General features: G+C 44.3%; 1 protein-coding gene across 4 annotated transcripts in view; it reads right to left on the reverse strand.

Moving 5' to 3' along the window:
• Positions 1-22040, reverse strand: part of LOC135523367 (calpain-1 catalytic subunit-like) — a 52808-nt gene that overhangs the window by 13273 nt on the left and 17495 nt on the right. For all 4 annotated transcript variants that reach the window (XM_064949999.1, XM_064949997.1, XM_064950000.1 and 1 more), the window contains 6 exons: positions 11281-11414; positions 10916-11084; positions 9706-9789; positions 5351-5436; positions 3758-3832; positions 1198-1358 (listed from right to left, as the gene is read on the reverse strand). In XM_064949999.1, coding sequence (XP_064806071.1) covers positions 1198-1358; positions 3758-3832; positions 5351-5436; positions 9706-9789; positions 10916-11084; positions 11281-11414 — 709 coding nt within the window. The remainder of the gene's footprint in view (positions 1-1197; positions 1359-3757; positions 3833-5350; positions 5437-9705; positions 9790-10915; positions 11085-11280; positions 11415-22040) is intronic.

Below are 22040 nucleotides of genomic sequence, written 5' to 3' on the forward strand. Positions count from 1 at the left end.
CTGGTATGTTCTATGTGTTCTGGTATGTTCTATGTGTTCTGGTATGTTCTATGTGTTCTGGTATGCTCTACGTGTTCTGGTATGTTCTACGTGTTCTGGTATGCTCTACGTGTTCTGGTATGTTCTATGTGTTCTAGTATGTTCTACGTGTCCTGGTATGTTCTACATGTCCTGGTATGTTCTATGTGTTCTGGTATGTTCTATGTGTTCTGGTATGTTCATGTGTTCTGGTATGTTCTACGTGTTCTGGTATGTTCTAAGTGTTCTGGTATGTTCTGGTATGTTCTATGTGTTCTGGTATGTTCTATGTGTTCTGGTATGTTCATGTGTTCTGGTATGTTCTACGTGTTCTGGTATGTTCTAAGTGTTCTGGTATGTTCTGGTATGTTATACGTGTTCTGGTAGGTTCTACGTGTTCTGGTATGTTCTACATGTTCTGGTATGTTCTACATGTTCTGGTACGTTCTGGTATGTTCTACGTGTTCTGGTATGTTCTACGTGTTCTGGTATGTTCTACGTGTTCTGGTATGTTCTAGGTGTTCTACGTTTTCTGGTATGTTCTACGTGTTCTGGTATGTTCTACGTGTTCTGGTATGTTCTACATGTTCTGGTATGTTCTACATGTTCTGGTATGTTCTGGTATGTTCTATGTGTTCTGGTATGTTCTACGTGTTCTACATGTTCTGGTATGTTCTACGTGTTCTGGTATGTTCTACATGTTCTGGTATGTTCTACATGTTCTGGTATGTTCTACATTTCTGGTATGTTCTATGTGTTCTGGTATGTTCTATGTGTTCTACGTGTTCTGGTATGTTCTACGTGTTCTGGTATGTTCTACATGTTCTGGTATGTTCTACGTGTTCTGGTATGTTCTACGTGTTCTGGTATGTTCTATGTGTTCTGGTATGTTCTATGTGTTCTACGTGTTCTGGTATGTTCTACGTGTTCTGGTATGTTCTACATGTTCTGGTATGGTCTACGTGTTCTGGTATGTTCTACATTTCTGGTATGTTCTATGTGTTCTGGTATGTTCTATGTGTTCTACGTGTTCTGGTATGTTCTACGTGTTCTGGTATGTTCTACGTGTTCTGGTATGTTCTAGGTGTTCTACGTTTTCTGGTATGTTCTACGTGTTCTGGTATGCTCTACGTGTTCTGGTATGTAAACATATGTACTAGTCAACTGTGTGTGACTCACTGGGGTTGTTACGGCAGCCCCCAGCGGTACTCCCCCGTCTCCACATGCCGTGGAACTTGATGGTGTTCCAGTGGCTGAGGCCGTCCTCACTCAGAGCGTCCGCCGTCAGGTTGCAGATCTCCAGACGGGAAAACTGCCTCAGGAACTCCTGGAACGACATCCTATAGACAGGGGAGATTAGGGTGATTTAACATAGTCACAACATAGTCCACACACCAGATCTAGTGTTATTAGTCACTACATAGTCCACACACCAGATCTAGTGTTATTAGTCACTACATAATCCTAACACCAGATCTAGTGTTATTAGTCACTACATAATCCTAACACCAGATCTAGTGTTATTAGTCACTACATAATCCACACACCAGATCTAGTGTTATTAGTCACTACATAATCCTAACACCAGATCTAATGTTATTAGTCACTACATAATCCTAACACCAGATCTAGTGTTATTAGTCACTACATAATCCACACACCAGATCTAGTGTTATTAGTCACTACATAGTCCACACACCAGATCTAGTGTTATTAGTCACTACATAATCCTAACACCAGATCTAGTGTTATTAGTCACTACATAATCCTAACACCAGATCTAGTGTTATTAGTCACTACATAATCCACACACCAGATCTAGTGTTATTAGTCACTACATAATCCTAACACCAGATCTAATGTTATTAGTCACTACATAATCCTAACACCAGATCTAGTGTTATTAGTCACTACATAATCCTAACACCAGATCTAGTGTTATTAGTCACTACATAATCCTAACACCAGATCTAGTGTTATTAGTCACTACATAATCCTAACACCAGATCTAATGTTATTAGTCACTACATAATCCTAACACCAGATCTAGTGTTATTAGTCACTACATAATCCACACACCAGATCTAATGTTATTAGTCACTACATAATCCTAACACCAGATCTAGTGTTATTAGTCACTACATAATCCACACACCAGATCTAGTGTTATTAGTCACTACATAATCCTAACACCAGATCTAGTGTTATTAGTCACTACATAATCCTAACACCAGATCTAGTGTTATTAGTCACTACATAATCCTAACACCAGATCTAATGTTATTAGTCACTACATAATCCTAACACCAGATCTAGTGTTATTAGTCACTACATAATCCACACACCAGATCTAATGTTATTAGTCACTACATAATCCTAACACCAGATCTAGTGTTATTAGTCACTACATAATCCTAACACCAGATCTAATGTTATTAGTCACTACATAATCCTAACACCAGATCTAGTGTTATTAGTCACTACATAATCCACACACCAGATCTAGTGTTATTAGTCACTACATAATCCTAACACCAGATCTAGTGTTATTAGTCACTACATAATCCTAACACCAGATCTAATGTTATTAGTCACTACATAATCCTAACACCAGATCTAGTGTTATTAGTCACTACATAATCCTAACACCAGATCTAGTGTTATTAGTCACTACATAATCCTAACACCAGATCTAGTGTTATTAGTCACGTGTAGCCGAATGCAACGTTTGATTAAAATGATTAAAATATCAGGTTTGAACTGTGAGAGTCACTCAGCACTATGACTAGCTGATGGAATTACAGTAAGCCCACTCAGCACTATGACTAGCTGATGGAATTACAGTAAGCCCACTCAGCACTATGACGAGCTGATGGAATTACAGTAAGCCCACTCAGCACTATGACTAGCTGATGGAATTACAGTAAGCCCACTCAGCACTATGACTAGCTGATGGAATTACAGTAAGCCCACTCAGCACTATGACGAGCTGATGGAATTACAGTAAGCCCACTCAGCACTATGACGAGCTGATGGAATTACAGTAAGCCCACTCAGCACTATGACTAGCTGATGGAATTACAGTAAGCCCACTCAGCACTATGACTAGCTGATGGAATTACAGTAAACCCACTCAGCACTATAACTAGCTGATGGAATTACAGTAAGCCCACTCAGCACTATGACTAGCTGATGGAATTACAGTAAGCCCACTCACCACTATGACGAGCTGATGGAATTACAGTAAGCCCACTCAGCACTATGACTAGCTGATGGAATTACAGTAAGCCCAATCAGCACTACGACTAGCTGAAGGAATTACAGTAAGCCCACTCAGCACTATTACTAGCTGATGGAATTACAGTAAGCCCACTCAGCACTATTACTAGCTGATGGAATTACAGTAAGCCCACTCAGCACTATTACTAGCTGTTGGAATTACAGTAAACCCACTCAGCACTATGACTAGATGATGGAATAACAGTAAGCCCACTCAGCACTGTTACTAGCTGATGGAATTACAGTAAACCCACTCAGCACTATGACTAGATGATGGAATTACAGTAAACCCACTCAGCACTATGACTAGCTGATGAAATTACAGTAAACCCACTCAACACTATTACAAGCTGATGGAATTACAGTAAACCCACTCAGCACTATTACTAGCTGATTGAATTACAGTAAACCCACTCAGCACTATGACTAGCTGATGAAATTACAGTAAGCCCAGTCCTACCAGAACTCTCCATCCTCCATCTGTAGATGCAGGTCCTCTCTCTCAGTTGGATCCAACTCATCCCACTCAGGAGAACTGGACACATACAGGGACACAAGAACAGACCACTAATAAGAAACGGAGACCACCTAGAGGATTGAGAAGGAAACTGCTAAATGGGATATACTAAGGGAAGAAACGGAGACCACCTAGAGGGTTGAGAAGGAAACTAAGGGAAGAAACAGAGACCACCTAGAGGATTGAGAAGGAAACTAAGGGAAGAAACAGAGACCACCTAGAGGATTGAGAAGGAAACTAAGGAAGAAACGGAGACCACCTAGAGGGTTGAGATGGAAACTAAGGGAAGAAACGGAGACCACCTAGAGGGTTGAGATGGAAACTAAGGGAAGAAACGGAGACCACCTAGAGGGTTGAGATGGAAACTAAGGGAAGAAACGGAGACCACCTAGAGGGTTGAGATGGAAACTAAGGGAAGAAACGGAGACCACCTAGAGGATTGAGAAGGAAACTAAGGGAAGAAACAGAGACCACCTAGAGGATTGAGAAGGAAACTAAGGGAAGAAACGGAGACCACCTAGAGGATTGAGAAGGAAACTAAGGGAAGAAACAGAGACCACCTAGATGGTTGAGAAGGAAACTAAGGGAAGAAACAGAGACCACCTAGATGGTTGAGATGGAAACTAAGGGAAGAAACGGAGACCACCTAGAGGGTTGAGATGGAAACTAAGGGAAGAAACGGAGACCACCTAGAGGGTTGAGATGGAAACTAAGGGAAGAAACGGAGACCACCTAGAGGGTTGAGATGGAAACTAAGGGAAGAAACGGAGACCACCTAGAGGATTGAGAAGGAAACTAAGGGAAGAAACAGAGACCACCTAGAGGATTGAGAAGGAAACTAAGGGAAGAAACGGAGACCACCTAGAGGATTGAGAAGGAAACTAAGGGAAGAAACAGAGACCACCTAGATGGTTGAGCTGGAAACTAAGGGAAGAAACGGAGACCACCTAGAGGGTTGAGATGGAAACTAAGGGAAGAAACGGAGACCACCTAGAGGGTTGAGATGGAAACTAAGGGACGAAACGGAGACCACCTAGAGGGTTGAGATGGAAACTAAGGGAAGAAACTGAGACCACCTAGATGGTTGAGATGGAAACTAAGGGAAGAAACGGAGACCACCTAGAGGGTTGAGATGGAAACTGAGGGAAGAAACGGAGACCACCTAGAGGGTTGAGATGGAAACTAAGGGAAGAAACGGAGACCACCTAGAGGGTTGAGATGGAAACTAAGGGAAGAAACGGAGACCACCTCGAGGGTTGAGATGGAAACTAAGGGAAGAAACGGAGACCACCTAGAGGGTTGAGATGGAAACTAAGGGAAGAAACGGAGACCACCTAGAGGGTTGAGATGGAAACTAAGGGAATGGATCAGCCATTATGTGTTATGCAAGCTTCAGGTTTGTGGTGACAATGTGGGGTTCGTCGTAGTTCTGTAGGTTGTACTAACCTGTTGGTTCAGGTTTGGGAATGTGGAAGTAGTGGTTCTGTTATAGCAGTGTTAAGGTCAGGGTTAGAGGTAGAGGTAGTGGAGACTCACTTGTCGCTCCAGGCCCCAGTCCACTCCACCTGTCCCCAGGGGTTCCTCACCCTGATCAGTCTCTCCACCTGACCCTGGTAGTCCACCTGCAACAGGACAGGGGTAGACAGATATCACTAACACTCACAGACACGTACAACGACAATACACAGTCTACATACTGACAACACACTAGAGACACAGTCTACCTACTCACAACACACTAGAGACACAGTCTACATACTGACAACACACTAGAAACACAGTCTACATACTGACAACACAGTAGAGGCACAGTCTACATACTGACAACACATTAGAGACACAGTCTACATACTGACAACACACTAGAAACACAGTCTACATACTGACAACACACTAGTAACAGTCTACATACTGACAACACAGTAGAGACACAGTCTACATACTGACAACACACTAGAAACACAGTCTACATACTGACAACACAGTAGAGACACAGTCTACATACTGACAACACACTAGAGACACAGTCTACATACTGACAACACACTAGAAACACAGTCTACATACTGACAACACACTAGAGACAGTCTACATACTGACAACACACTAGAAACACAGTCTACATACTGACAACACACTAGAGACAGTCTACATACTGACAACACAGTAGAAACACAGTCTACATACTGACAACACAGTAGAGACAGTCTACCTACTGACAACACAGTAGAGACACAGTCTACATACTGACAACACACTAGTACCAGTCTATATACTGACAACACAGTAGAGACAGTCTACATACTGACAACACACTAGAGACACAGTCTACATACTGACAACACACTAGTAACAGTCTACATACTGACAACACAGTAGAGACACAGTCTACATACTGACAACACACTAGTAACAGTCTACATACTGACAACACAGTAGAGACACAGTCTACATACTGACAACACACTAGAGACACAGTCTACATACTGACAACACACTAGAGACACAGTCTACATACTGACAACACACTAGAGACACAGTCTACATACTGACAACACACTAGAAACACAGTCTACATACTGACAACACACTAGTAACAGTCTACATACTGACAACACAGTAGAGACACAGTCTACATACTGACAACACACTAGAAACACAGTCTACATACTGACAACACAGTAGAGACACAGTCTACATACTGACAACACACTAGAGACACAGTCTACATACTGACAACACACTAGAAACACAGTCTACATACTGACAACACACTAGAGACAGTCTACATACTGACAACACACTAGAAACACAGTCTACATACTGACAACACACTAGAGACAGTCTACATACTGACAACACAGTAGAAACACAGTCTACATACTGACAACACAGTAGAGACAGTCTACCTACTGACAACACAGTAGAGACACAGTCTACATACTGACAACACACTAGTACCAGTCTATATACTGACAACACAGTAGAGACAGTCTACATACTGACAACACACTAGAGACACAGTCTACATACTGACAACACACTAGTAACAGTCTACATACTGACAACACAGTAGAGACACAGTCTACATACTGACAACACACTAGTAACAGTCTACATACTGACAACACAGTAGAGACACAGTCTACATACTGACAACACACTAGAGACACAGTCTACATACTGACAACACACTAGAGACACAGTCTACATACTGACAACACACTAGAGACACAGTCTACATACTGACAACACACTAGAAACACAGTCTACATACTGACAACACACTAGTAACAGTCTACATACTGACAACACAGTAGAGACACAGTCTACATACTGACAACACACTAGAAACACAGTCTACATACTGACAACACAGTAGAGACACAGTCTACATACTGACAACACACTAGAGACACAGTCTACATACTGACAACACACTAGAAACACAGTCTACATACTGACAACACACTAGAGACAGTCTACATACTGACAACACACTAGAAACACAGTCTACATACTGACAACACACTAGAGACAGTCTACATACTGACAACACAGTAGAAACACAGTCTACATACTGACAACACAGTAGAGACAGTCTACCTACTGACAACACAGTAGAGACACAGTCTACATACTGACAACACACTAGTACCAGTCTATATACTGACAACACAGTAGAGACAGTCTACATACTGACAACACACTAGAGACACAGTCTACATACTGACAACACACTAGTAACAGTCTACATACTGACAACACAGTAGAGACACAGTCTACATACTGACAACACACTAGTAACAGTCTACATACTGACAACACAGTAGAGACACAGTCTACATACTGACAACACACTAGAGACACAGTCTACATACTGACAACACACTAGAGACACAGTCTACATACTGACAACACACTAGTAACAGTCTACATACTGACAACACACTAGAGACACAGTCTACATACTGACAACACACTAGAGACACAGTCTACATACTGACAACACACTAGAGACACAGTCTACATACTGACAACACACTAGTAACAGTCTACATACTGACAACACAGTAGAGACACAGTCTACATGCTGACAACACACTAGTAACAGTCTACATACTCACAACACACTAGAGACACAGTCTACATACTGACAACACACTAGAGACACAGTCTACATACTGACAACACACTAGAGACACAGTCTACCTACTGACAACACACTATAGACACAGTCTACAGACTGACAACACAGTAGAGACACAGTCTACATACTGACAACACATTAGAGACACAGTCTACCTACTCACAACACACTATAGACAGTCTACCTACTGACAACACAGTAGAGACACAGTCTACATACTGACAACACACTAGAAACACAGTCTACATACTGACAACACAGTAGAGACACAGTCTACATACTGACAACACACTAGAGACACAGTCTACATACTGACAACACACTAGAAACACAGTCTACATACTGACAACACACTAGAGACAGTCTACATACTGACAACACACTAGAAACACAGTCTACATACTGACAACACACTAGAGACAGTCTACATACTGACAACACAGTAGAGACACAGTCTACATACTGACAACACCGTAGAGACAGTCTACCTACTGACAACACAGTAGAGACAGTCTACCTACTGACAACACACTAGAAACACAGTCTACCTACTGACAACACACTAGAAACACAGTCTACATACTGACAACACAGTAGAGACAGTCTACCTACTGACAACACAGTAGAGACAGTCTACATACTGACAACACAGTAGAGACAGTCTACCTACTGACAACACAGTAGAGACACAGTCTACATACTGACAACACAGTAGAGACAGTCTACCTACTGACAACACAGTAGAGACACAGTCTACATACTGACAACACACTAGAGACAGTCTACATACTGACAACACAGTAGAGACACAGTCTACATACTGACAACACCGTAGAGACAGTCTACCTACTGACAACACAGTAGAGACAGTCTACCTACTGACAACACACTAGAAACACAGTCTACCTACTGACAACACACTAGAAACACAGTCTACATACTGACAACACAGTAGAGACAGTCTACCTACTGACAACACAGTAGAGACAGTCTACATACTGACAACACACTAGAGACACAGTCTACATACTGACAACACCGTAGAGACAGTCTACCTACTGACAACACACTAGAGACACAGTCTACCTACTGACAACACACTATAGACAGTCTACCTACTGACAACACAGTAGAGACACAGTCTACCTACTGACAACACACTAGAAACACAGTCTACATACTGACAACACAGTAGAGACACAGTCTACATACTGACAACACCGTAGAGACAGTCTACCTACTGACAACACACTAGAGACACAGTCTACCTACTGACAACACACTATAGACAGTCTACATACTGACAACACAGTAGAGACAGTCTACATACTGACAACACAGTAGAGACAGTCTACATACTGACAACACAGTAGAGACAGTCTACATACTGACAACACAGTAGAGACAGTCTACCTACTGACAACACCGTAGAGACAGTCTACATACTGACAACACAGTAGAGACAGTCTACATACTGACAACACAGTAGAGACAGTCTACATACTGACAACACCGTAGAGACAGTCTACATACTGACAACACAGTAGAGACAGTCTACATACTGACAACACAGTAGAGACACAGTCTACATACTGACAACACAGTAGAGACAGTCTACCTACTGACAACACCGTAGAGACAGTCTACATACTGACAACACAGTAGAGACAGTCTACATACTGACAACACCGTAGAGACAGGTAAGACCCAGGTAGAACCAGGGTTCCTGGTCAGGTATTACCTGCTTCAGGCCGGTGACTGAGTAAGCATGTCCTTTCACCAGCTTCTTGAACGTGACTGACTCCATGTCAAAGGCACTGGTGATCTGTAGTCACAAGATGTCAGAAGAATACAAGACCCATGATGCATCTGAATCAGTGTTATGTTATTTGGATGAATTGACTATTTTATGCTATTGTGGTGGAGCTGATTAGGAACCACACTTTTGCAATTAGATATTTCCCCCTTGGTCTATAATGGTTAAGATGTTAAATCCAATCAGTTACACTATGTCATGCAAGTTCACGATGATGTTATGTTATGACGATGTCAAAGCTATGGTATGACTATTGCAAGTTTACGATGATGTTGTTTCAAATTAAATGTATTTATATAGCCCTTCGTACATCAGCTGATATCTCAATGTGCTGTACAGAAACCCAGGCTAAAACCCCAAACAACAAGCAATGCAGGTGTAGAAGCACGGTGGCTAGGAAAAACTCCCTAGAAAGGCCAAAACCTAGGAAGAAACCTAGAGAGGAACCAGGCTATGTGGGGTGGCCAGTCCTCTTCTGGCTGTGCCGGGTAGAGAGGAACCAGGCTATGAGGGGTGGCCAGTCCTCTTCTGGCTGTGCCGGGTGGAGAGGAACCAGGCTATGAGGGGTGGCCAGTCCTCTTCTGGCTGTGCCGGGTAGAGAGGAACCAGGCTATGTGGGGTGGCCAGTCCTCTTCTGGCTGTGCCGGGTAGAGAGGAACCAGGCTATGAGGGGTGGCCAGTCCTCTTCTGGCTGTGCCGGGTAGAGAGGAACCAGGCTATGACGGGTGGCCAGTCCTCTTCTGGCTGTGCCGGGTAGAGAGGAACCAGGCTATGAGGGGTGGCCAGTCCTCTTCTGGCTGTGCCGGGTAGAGAGGAACCAGGCTATGAGGGGTGGCCAGTCCTCTTCTGGCTGTACTGGGTAGAGAGGAACCAGGCTATGAGGGGTGGCCAGTCCTCTTCTGGCTGTGCCGGGTAGAGAGGAACCAGGCTATGAGGGGTGGCCAGTCCACTTCTGGCTGTGCCGGGTAGAGAGGAACCAGGCTATGAGGGGTGGCCAGTCCTCTTCTGGCTGTGCCAGGTGGAGATAATAACAGAACAGGGCCAATACTTTTAAAATGTAGGAACATCAAACTAACTGTCCCCTGGCTGTTTTCCAGGACCGCAGTACCAGGAGGACCAGGGAAGGGGGACTCACGTCGATGGAGCAGCCCAGCAACGAGCCTCTGTCCAGGGCTTTGCTGATGATCCTGTACAGGTCCCGTGGAGCCTTCCGGAGCTCGTACATCTCAGACACACCACCGGTGAAGTCCTCAAAACCTTCTGTGGTGCTGCCTCCAGACAGAGCCTCGTAGGAACCACTTAGCCTGACGGGAGAGATACAGGGATACACATTCACGTATCAGCTCAGCATTATCAACTAGTAGCATATTTCAGACAAGGATAAACTCTATATGACAGAGTGTTTACACTACTTGTACATGGGCCCTGGTTAAAAGTAGTGCACTTCATAGAGAACAGAGCGCCGATTGGGACGCAGCCCAAGGGCATTTTTTGGCCTACTTGGAGTAGGCCTTCTCCAGCAGGGCGCTCCAGAACTCATTGCCCTCGGCTGAGTGGACGAACATGAGCTCTCCATTCTTCGTTGGCAGCCGGTCATCAATCACCACGTCCACCCACTCACCAAACTGCCAGAACTGAAGACAGAGAGACAGAATGTTTCTGTTTTTCTTATAGCAACATCAGCTGGATAGCAAAACACTGAACACAGCTGTCTCCTGAAACCGAGAGTAGGTCTCAATTTAAAAAGTGGTGACTTCCCTAAAAAGCTACCTCAAAGGGCAGCGTCTGGTGGCTGACCTGCCTATACTGATAGATAGACCTAGTGCACGGTTCTGACTGTCTGTCTGGTGTCTGACCTGCCTATACTGATAGATAGACCTAGTGCACAGTTCTGTCTGTCTGGTGGCTGACCTGCCTATACTGATAGATAGACCTAGTGCACGGTTCTGTCTGGTGTCTGTCTGGTGTCTGACCTGCCTATACTGATAGATAGACCTAGTGCACGGTTCTGTCTGTCTGTCTGGTGACTGACCTGCCTATACTGATAGATGATAGATAGACCTGCTTATACTGATAGATAGACCTAGTGCACGGTTCTGTCTGTCTGGTGACTGACCTGCCTATACTGATAGATAGACCTCGTGCACGGTTCTGTCTGTCTGGTGGCTGACCTGCCTATACTGATAGATAGACCTCGTGCACGGTTCTGACTGTCTGGTGGCTCACCTGCCTATACTGATAGATAGACCTAGTGCACGGTTCTGTCTGTCTGGTGTCTGACCTGCCTATACTGATAGATAGACCTAGTGCCCGGTTCTGTCTGTCTGGTGTCTGACCTGCCTATACTGATAGATAGACCTCGTGCACGGTTCTGACTGTCTGGTGGCTCACCTGCCTATACTGATAGATAGACCTAGTGCACGGTTCTGACTGTCTGGTGGCTCACCTGCCTATACTGATAGATAGACCTAGTGCACGGTTCTGTCTGTCTGGTGTCTGACCTGCCTATACTGATAGATAGACCTAGTGCACGGTTCTGACTGTCTGGTGGCTCACCTGCCTATACTGATAGATAGACCTAGTGCACGGTTCTGACTGTCTGGTGGCTCACCTGCCTATACTGATAGATAGACCTCGTGCACGGTTCTGTCTGTCTGTCTGGTTGCTGACCTGTCATACAGGCAGGCAGCAGGCAAGCAGCTCAAGATTATTTGATTGACAGTTCTGGTCGTCTAGTGATAGACCTTCGTCCCACTTCAGCAGCGGCATTCCTTTACAAACTAGTAAATGCCCATTCAGAGACCGTTCTAAACTAATTCCAGAGAAGGTTTTGTGTGGACATTTAGAAAGCGGTAGTGTACCCTTAAAGCCAATTTATGCTTGATCCGAGGCTCTGTACTGCATCGCTCCTCCCAAATTGTGTAAGAATGCGGAAGGCTCCATATTTCAATAGCTCCGCATTGACATGATTGGCTGACGGTAGGTGAGGGAGCGGGAGGTCGTGTATAAACACAAACTCACTTCCTTGACAACTTCCTTCACAACAGCACTGCGTTGCTCCGCCAAGTGAAAGAGGTTTGAATGGCCTGCCTTCTTCAGAGGCAGTATCACCGTAAATACTGCACAGCCAACGCAGACGTCAGAATTGACCAAGCAGCACTCTTTACAGACAAACAAACATGCTGTAGCCGAAATGCTTTCAAGAGAATATGACTGCAGTAACGTTGCAGTAATATGACTGCAGTAATGTTACCATACCCAGTCTGCTAGGTGGTTGCTATGTTACCATACCCGGTCTGCTCGGTGGTTGCTATGTTACCATACCCAGTCTGCTAGGTGGTTGCTATGTTACCATACCTGGTCTGCTAGGTGGTTGATATGTAACCATACCTGGTCTGCTAGGTGGTTGATATGTTACCATACCCAGTCTGCTTGGTGGTTGCTATGTTACCATACCCAGTCTGCTAGGTGGTTGCTATGTTACCATACCCAGTCTGCTAGGTGGTTGATATGTTACCATACCCAGTCTGCTAGGTGGTTGCTATGTTACCATGCCCAGTCTGCTAGGTGGTTGATATGTTACCATACCCAGTCTGCTTGGTGGTTGCTATGTTACCATACCCAGTCTGCTAGGTGGTTGATATGGTACCATACCCAGTCTGCTTGGTGGTTGCTATGTTACCATACCCAGTCTGCTAGGTGGTTGCTATGTTACCATACCCAGTCTGCTAGGTGGTTGATATGTTACCATACCCAGTCTGCTAGGTGGTTGCTATGTTACCATACCCGGTCTGCAAGGTGGTTGCTATGTTACCATACCCAGTCTGCTAGGTGGTTGCTATGTTACCATACCCAGTCTGCTAGGTGGTTGCTATGTTACCATACCCAGTCTGCTAGGTGGTTGATATGTTACCATACCCAGTCTGCTAGGTGGTTGATATGTTACCATACCCAGTCTGCTAGGTGGTTGCTATGTTACCATGCCCAGTCTCTAGGTGGTTGCTATGCATAGGTGGTTGCTATGTTACCATACCCAGTCTGCTAGGTGGTTGCTATGTTACCATACCCAGTCTGCTTGGTGGTTGATATGTTACCATACCCAGTCTGCTTGGTGGTTGCTATGTTACCATACCCAGTCTGCTAGGTGGTTGCTATGTTACCATACCCAGTCTGCTGGGTGGTTGATCTGTTACCATTCCAGTCTGCTAGGTGGTTGCTATGTTACCATACCTGGTCTGCTAGGTGGTTGCTATGTTACCATACCCAGTCTGCTAGGTGGTTGCTATGTTACCATACCCAGTCTGCTTGGTGGTTGCTATGTTACCATACCCAGTCTGCTAGGTGGTTGATATGTTACCATACCCAGTCTGCTAGGTGGTTGCTATGTTACCATACCCGGTCTGCTAGGTGGTTGATATGTTACCATACCCAGTCTGCTAGGTGTTTGCTATGTTACCATACCCAGTCTGCTAGGTGGTTGCTATGTTACCATACCCAGTCTGCTAGGTGGTTGATATGTTACCATACCCAGTCTGCTAGGTGGTTGCTATGTTACCATACCCAGTCTGCTAGGTGGGTGGTTGATATGTTACCATACCCAGTCTGCTAGGTGGTTGATATGTTACCATACCCAGTCTGCTAGGTGGTTGCTATGTTACCATACCCAGTCTGCTAGGTGGTTGCTATGTTACCATACCCAGTCTGCTAGGTGGTTGCTATGTTACCATACCCAGTCTGCTAGGTGGTTGCTATGTTACCATACCCAGTCTGCTAGGTGGTTGCTATGTTACCATACCCAGTCTGCTAGGTGGTTGCTATGTTACCATACCCAGTCTGCTAGGTGGTTGCTATGTTACCATACCCAGTCTGCTAGGTGGTTGCTATGTTACCATACCCAGTCTGCTAGGTGGTTGCTATGTTACCATACCCAGTCTGCTAGGTGGTTGCTATGTTACCTGGATAAGAGCGTCTGCTAAATGACTTAAATGTAAATGTAAATGTTACCATACCCAGTCTGCTAGGTGGTTGCTATGTTACCATACCCAGTCTGCTAGGTGGTTGCTATGTTACCATACCCAGTCTGCTAGGTGGTTGCTATGTTACCATACCCAGTCTGCTAGGTGGTTACCATGCTATGTTACCATACCCAGTCTGCTAGGTGGTTGATATGTTACCATACCAGTCTGCTAGGTGGTTGATATGTTACCATACCCAGTCTGCTTGGTGGTTGCTATGTTACCATACCCAGTCTGCTAGGTGGTTGCTATGTTACCATACCCAGTCTGCTAGGTGGTTGATATGTTACCATACCCAGTCTGCTAGGTGGTTGCTATGTTACCATACCCAGTCTGCTAGGTGGTTGATATGTTACCATACCCAGTCTGCTTGGTGGTTGCTATGTTACCATACCCAGTCTGTCTAGGTGGTTGATATGGTACCATACCCAGTCTGCTTGGTGGTTGCTATGTTACCATACCCAGTCTGCTAGGTGGTTGCTATGTTACCATACCCAGTCTGCTAGGTGGTTGATATGTTACCATACCCAGTCTGCTAGGTGGTTGCTATGTTACCATACCCGGTCTGCAAGGTGGTTGCTATGTTACCATACCCAGTCTGCTAGGTGGTTGCTATGTTACCATGCCCAGTCTGCTAGGTGGTTGCTATGTTACCATACCCAGTCTGCTAGGTGGTTGATATGTTACCATACCCGGTCTGCTAGGTGGTTGATATGTTACCATACCCGGTCTGCTAGGTGGCTGCTATGTTACCATGCCCAGTCTGCTAGGTGGTTGCTATGTTACCATACCCAGTCTGCTAGGTGGTTACCATACCCTATGTTACTGCATGGTTGATATGGTCTGCTAGGTGGTTGCTATGTTACCATACCCAGTCTGCTAGGTGGTTGCTATGTTACCATACCCAGTCTGCTAGGTGGTTGCTATGTTACCATACCCAGTCTGCTTGGTGGTTGATATGTTACCATACCCGGTCTGCTTGGTGGTTGCTATGTTACCATACCTGGTCTGCTTGGTGGTTGCTATGTTACCATACCCAGTCTGCTTGGTGGTTGCTATGTTACCATACCCAGTCTGCTTGGTGGTTGCTATGTTACCATACCCAGTCTGCTAGGTGGTTGCTCTGGTACCATACCCGGTCTGCTCGGTGGTTGCTATGTTACCATACCCGGTCTGCTAGGTGGTTGATATGTTACCATACCCAGTCTGCTAGGTGTTTGCTATGTTACCATACCCAGTCTGCTAGGTGGTTGCTATGTTACCATACCCAGTCTGCTAGGTGGTTGCTATGTTACCATACCCAGTCTGCTAGGTGGTTGCTATGTTACCATACCCAGTCTGCTAGGTGGTTGATATGTTACCATACCCAGTCTGCTATGGTGGTTGCTATGTTACCATACCCAGTCTGCTAGGTGGTTGCTATGTTACCATACCCAGTCTGCTAGGTGGTTGCTATGTTACCATACCCAGTCTGCTAGGTGGTTGCTATGTTACCATACCCAGTCTGCTAGGTGGTGGTCTGCTATGTTACCATACCCAGTCTGCTAGGTGGTTGCTATGTTACCATACCCAGTCTGCTAGGTGGTTGCTATGTTACCATACCCAGTCTGCTAGGTGGTTGCTATGTTACCATACCCAGTCTGCTAGGTGGTTGCTATGTTACCATACCCAGTCTGCTAGGTGGTTGCTATGTTACCATACCCAGTCTGCTAGGTGGTTGCTATGTTACCATACCCAGTCTGCTTGGTGGTTGCTATGTTACCATACCCAGTCTGCTAGGTGGTTGCTATGTTACCATACCCAGTCTGCTAGGTGGTTGATATGTTACCATACCCAGTCTGCTAGGTGGTTGCTATGTTACCATACCCAGTCTGCTAGGTGGTTGATATGTTACCATACCCAGTCTGCTAGGTGGTTGCTATGTTACCATACCCAGTCTGCTAGGTGGTTGATATGTTACCATACCCAGTCTGCTAGGTGGTTGCTATGTTACCATACCCAGTCTGCTAGGTGGTTGCTATGTTACCATACCCAGTCTGTTACCATACCCAGTCTGCTAGGTGGTTGATATGTTACCATACCCAGTCTGCTAGGTGGTTGCTATGTTACCATACCCAGTCTGCTAGGTGGTTGCTATGTTACCATACCCAGTCTGCAAGGTGGTTGCTATGTTACCATACCCAGTCTGCTAGGTGGTTGCTATGTTACCATGCCCAGTCTGCTAGGTGGTTGCTATGTTACCATACCCAGTCTGCTAGGTGGTTGATATGTTACCATACCCGGTCTGCTAGGTGGTTGATATGTTACCATACCCGGTCTGCTAGGTGGCTGCTATGTTACCATGCCCAGTCTGCTAGGTGGTTGCTATGTTACCATACCCAGTCTGCTAGGTGGTTGCTATGTTACCATACCCGGTCTGCTAGGTGGTTGCTATGTTACCATACCCAGTCTGCTAGGTGGTTGCTATGTTACCATACCCAGTCTGCTAGGTGGTTGCTATGTTACCATACCCAGTCTGCTTGGTGGTTGATATGTTACCATACCCGGTCTGCTTGGTGGTTGCTATGTTACCATACCCAGTCTGCTTGGTGGTTGCTATGTTACCATACCCAGTCTGCTTGGTGGTTGCTATGTTACCATACCCAGTCTGCTAGGTGGTTGCTATGTTACCATACCCAGTCTGCTAGGTGGTTGCTCTGGTACCATACCCGGTCTGCTCGGTGGTTGCTATGTTACCATACCCGGTCTGCTAGGTGGTTGATATGTTACCATACCCAGTCTGCTAGGTGTTTGCTATGTTACCATACCCAGTCTGCTAGGTGGTTGCTATGTTACCATACCCAGTCTGCTAGGTGGTTGCTATGTTACCATACCCAGTCTGCTAGGTGGTTGCTATGTTACCATACCCAGTCTGCTAGGTGGTTGATATGTTACCATACCCAGTCTGCTAGGTGGTTGCTATGTTACCATACCCAGTCTGCTAGGTGGTTGCTATGTTACCATACCCAGTCTGCTAGGTGGTTGCTATGTTACCATACCCAGTCTGCTGGGTGGTTGCTATGTTACCATACCCAGTCTGCTAGGTGGTTGCTATGTTACCATACCCAGTCTGCTAGGTGGTTGCTATGTTACCATACCCAGTCTGCTAGGTGGTTGCTATGTTACCATACCCAGTCTGCTAGGTGGTTGCTATGTTACCATACCCAGTCTGCTAGGTGGTTGCTATGTTACCATACCCAGTCTGCTAGGTGGTTGCTATGTTACCATACCCAGTCTGCTAGGTGGTTGCTATGTTACGCTCTGGATAAGAGCGTCTGCTAAATGACTTAAATGTAAATGTAAATGTTACCATACCCAGTCTGCTAGGTGGTTGCTATGTTACCATACCCAGTCTGCTAGGTGGTTGCTATGTTACCATACCCAGTCTGCTAGGTGGTTGCTATGTTACCATACCCAGTCTGCTAGGTGGTTGCTATGTTACCATACCCAGTCTGCTAGGTGGTTGATATGTTACCATACCAGTCTGCTAGGTGGTTGATATGTTACCATACCCGGTCTGCTAGGTGGTTGCTATGTTACCATACCCAGTCTGCTAGGTGGTTGATATGTTACCATACCCGGTCTGCTAGGTGGTTGATATGTAACCATACCCAGTCTGCTAGGTGGTTGATATGTTACCATACCCAGTCTGCTAGGTGGTTGCTATGTTACCATACCCAGTCTGCTAGGTGGTTGATATGTTACCATACCAGTATTGTAAAGTGGCTGTTCCACTGTCAGAAGGTGAATTCACCAATTTGTAAGTCGCTCTGGATAAGAGCGTCTGCTAAATGACTTAAATGTAATGTAAATGCTAGGTGGTTGCTATGTTACCATACCCGGTCTGCTAGGTGGTTGCTATGTTAACATACCCAGTCTGCTAGGTGGTTGATATGTTACCATACCCAGTCTGCAAGGTGGTTGATATGTTACCATACCCAGTCTGCTAGGTGGTTGATATGTTACCATACCCAGTCTGCTAGGTGGTTGATATGTTACCATACCCGGTCTGCTAGGTGGTTGCTCTGGTACCATACCCGGTCTGCTAGGTGGTTGATATGTAACCATATCCAGTCTGCTAGGTGGTTGCTATGTTACCATACCCAGTCTGCTAGGTGGTTGCTATGTTACCATACCCAGTCTGCTAGGTGGTTGCTATGTTACCATACCCAGTCTGCTAGGTGGTTGATATGTTAACATACCCAGTCTGCTAGGTGGTTGATATGGTACCATACCCAGTCTGCTAGGTGGTTGCTATGTTAACATACCCAGTCTGCTAGGTGGTTGATATGGTACCATACCCAGTCTGCTAGGTGGTTGCTATGTTACCATACCCAGTCTGCTTGGTGGTTGCTATGTTACCATACCCAGTCTGCTAGGTGGTTGCTATGTTACCATACCCAGTCTGCTAGGTGGTTGATATGGTACCATACCCAGTCTGCTAGGTGGTTGCTATGTTACCATACCCAGTCTGCTTGGTGGTTGATATGTTACCATACCCAGTCTGCTAGGTGGTTGATATGTTACCATACCCAGTCTGCTTGGTGGTTGCTATGTTACCATACCCAGTCTGCTTGGTGGTTGCTATGTTACCATACCCAGTCTGCTAGGTGGTTGATATGGTACCATACCCAGTCTGCTAGGTGGTTGCTATGTTACCATACCCAGTCTGCTAGGTGGTTGATATGGTACCATACCCAGTCTGCTAGGTGGTTGCTATGTTACCATACCTGGTCTGCTAGGTGGTTGCTATGTTACCATACCCGGTCTGCTAGTTGGTTGATATGGTACCATACCCAGTCTGCTAGGTGGTTGATATGGTACCATACCCAGTCTGCTAGGTGGTTGCTATGTTACCATACCCAGTCTGCTTCATCTAGGTTGTGCTACTGAATGGAATAGTCTAGAATCCCTGCTTCATCTAGATATGTTACCATACCCAGTCTGCATTGGTGGTTGCTATGTAACAAGGACATTCTACAGTATTAGGCAACACTGCCTTCTCTTCTTGTGCACCAGACTCATGGAATAGTCTACAATCCCTGCTTCATCTAGTTATGTTAGTGCTACTGAATGGAATAGTCTAGAATCCCTGCTTCATCTAGATGTGTTAGTGACCCTGAATGGAATAGTCTAGAATCCCTGCTTCATCTAGATGTGTTAGTGACCCTGAATGGAATAGTCTAGAATCCCTGCTTCATCTAGATGTGTTAGTGCTACTGAATGGAATAGTCTAGAATCCCTGCTTCATCTAGTTATGTTAGTGCTACTGAATGGAATAGTCTAGAATCCCTGCTTCATCTAGATGTGTTAGTGCCACTGAATGGAATAGTCTAGAATCCCTGCTTCATCTAGATATGTTAGTGCCTCTGAATGGAATAGTCTACAATCCCTGCTTCATCTAGATGTGTTAGTGCTACTGAATGGAATAGTCTACAATCCCTGCTTCATCTAGATATGTTAGTGCCTCTGAATGGAATAGTCTACAATCCCTGCTTCATCTAGATATGTTAGTGCCTCTGAATAGAATAGTCTACAATCCCTGCTTCATCTAGATATGTTAGTGCCTCTGAATGGAATAGTCTAGAATCCCTGCTTCATCTAGTTATGTTAGTGCTACTGAATGGAATAGTCTACAATCCCTGCTTCATCTAGATATGTTAGTGCTACTGAATGGAATAGTCTACAATCCCTGCTTCATCTAGATGTGTTAGTGCTACTGAATGGAATAGTCTACAATTCCTGCTTCATCTAGTTATGTTAGTGCTACTGAATGGAATAGTCTAGAATCCCTGCTTCATCTAGATATGTTAGTGACCCTGAATGGAATAGTCTAGAATCCCTGCTTCATCTAGTTATGTTAGTGCTACTGAATGGAATAGTCTAGAATCCCTGCTTCATCTAGATATGTTAGTGCTACTGAATGGAATAGTCTACAATCCCTGCTTCATCTAGTTATGTTAGTGCTACTGAATGGAATAGTCTAGAATCCCTGCTTCATCTAGTTGTGTTAGTGCTACTGAATGGAATAGTCTACAATCCCTGCTTCATCTAGACATGTTAGTGCTACTGAATGGAATAGTCTAGAATCCCTGCTTCATCTAGATGTGTTAGTGCTACTGAATGGAATAGTCTACAATCCCTGCTTCATCTAGATATGTTAGTGCTACTGAATGGAATAGTCTAGAATCCCTGCTTCATCTAGATGTGTTAGTGCTACTGAATGGAATAGTCTAGAATCCCTGCTTCATCTAGATATGTTAGTGCTACTGAATGGAATAGTCTACAATCCCTGCTTCATCTAGTTATGTTAGTGCTACTGAATGGAATAGTCTAGAATCCCTGCTTCATCTAGATGTGTTAGTTCCTCTGAATGGAATAGTCTAGAATCCCTGCTTCATCTAGATATGTTAGTGCCATTGAATTCATTTGTTGGATCATGCTGTATTGTATGCTTTAATTCTGTAATGTATTGATGGTTGTATGTTTTAATGATGTGATGTATTGATTGTTGTATGTTTTAATTCTGTAATGTATTGATTGTTGTATGTTTTAATGATGTGATGTATTGATTGTTGTATGTTTTAAATCTGTATTGTATTGATTGTTGCTGCCTTCTTGGTCAGGTCTCCTGAATGAAAAAGAGACTCTAGATGTGGTCTCAATGGGCTTTTCCTGGATAAATACATGTTTTTTAAACAGACTCAAAGAAGGTCCATTATGGGTCGATCATTTCAGCAAACAAGGGAATAATAAAGGTTATTGAATGTAATGTAATGTGTAATGTAATGTAGTGTAGAGTAATGTAATGTAGAGTAGAGTAGTGTAATGTAATGTGTAATGTAATGTAGTGTAATGTAGTGTAGAGTAATGTAATGTAATGTGTAATGTAATGTCGTGTAGAGTAATGTAATGTAATTGTAATGTAATGTATTGTGTAATGTAATGTAATGTAATGTGTAATGTAATGTGTAATGTAATGTGTAATGTAATGTAATGTAATGTGTACTGTAATGTAATGTGTAGTGTAATGTAATGTGTAATGTAGTGTAATGTAGTGTAATGTAGTGTAATGTAATGTGTAATGTAGTGTATGTAGTGTAATGTAATGTGTAATGTACTGTGTAATGTAATGTTTATTGTAATGTAGTAATGTGTAATGTAGTGTATGTAGTGTATGTAGTGTAATGTAATGTGTAATGTACT

This window comes from Oncorhynchus masou, chromosome 31, assembly GCF_036934945.1.
Source record: "Oncorhynchus masou masou isolate Uvic2021 chromosome 31, UVic_Omas_1.1, whole genome shotgun sequence".
Taxonomy (NCBI): Eukaryota; Metazoa; Chordata; class Actinopteri; order Salmoniformes; family Salmonidae; genus Oncorhynchus; species Oncorhynchus masou.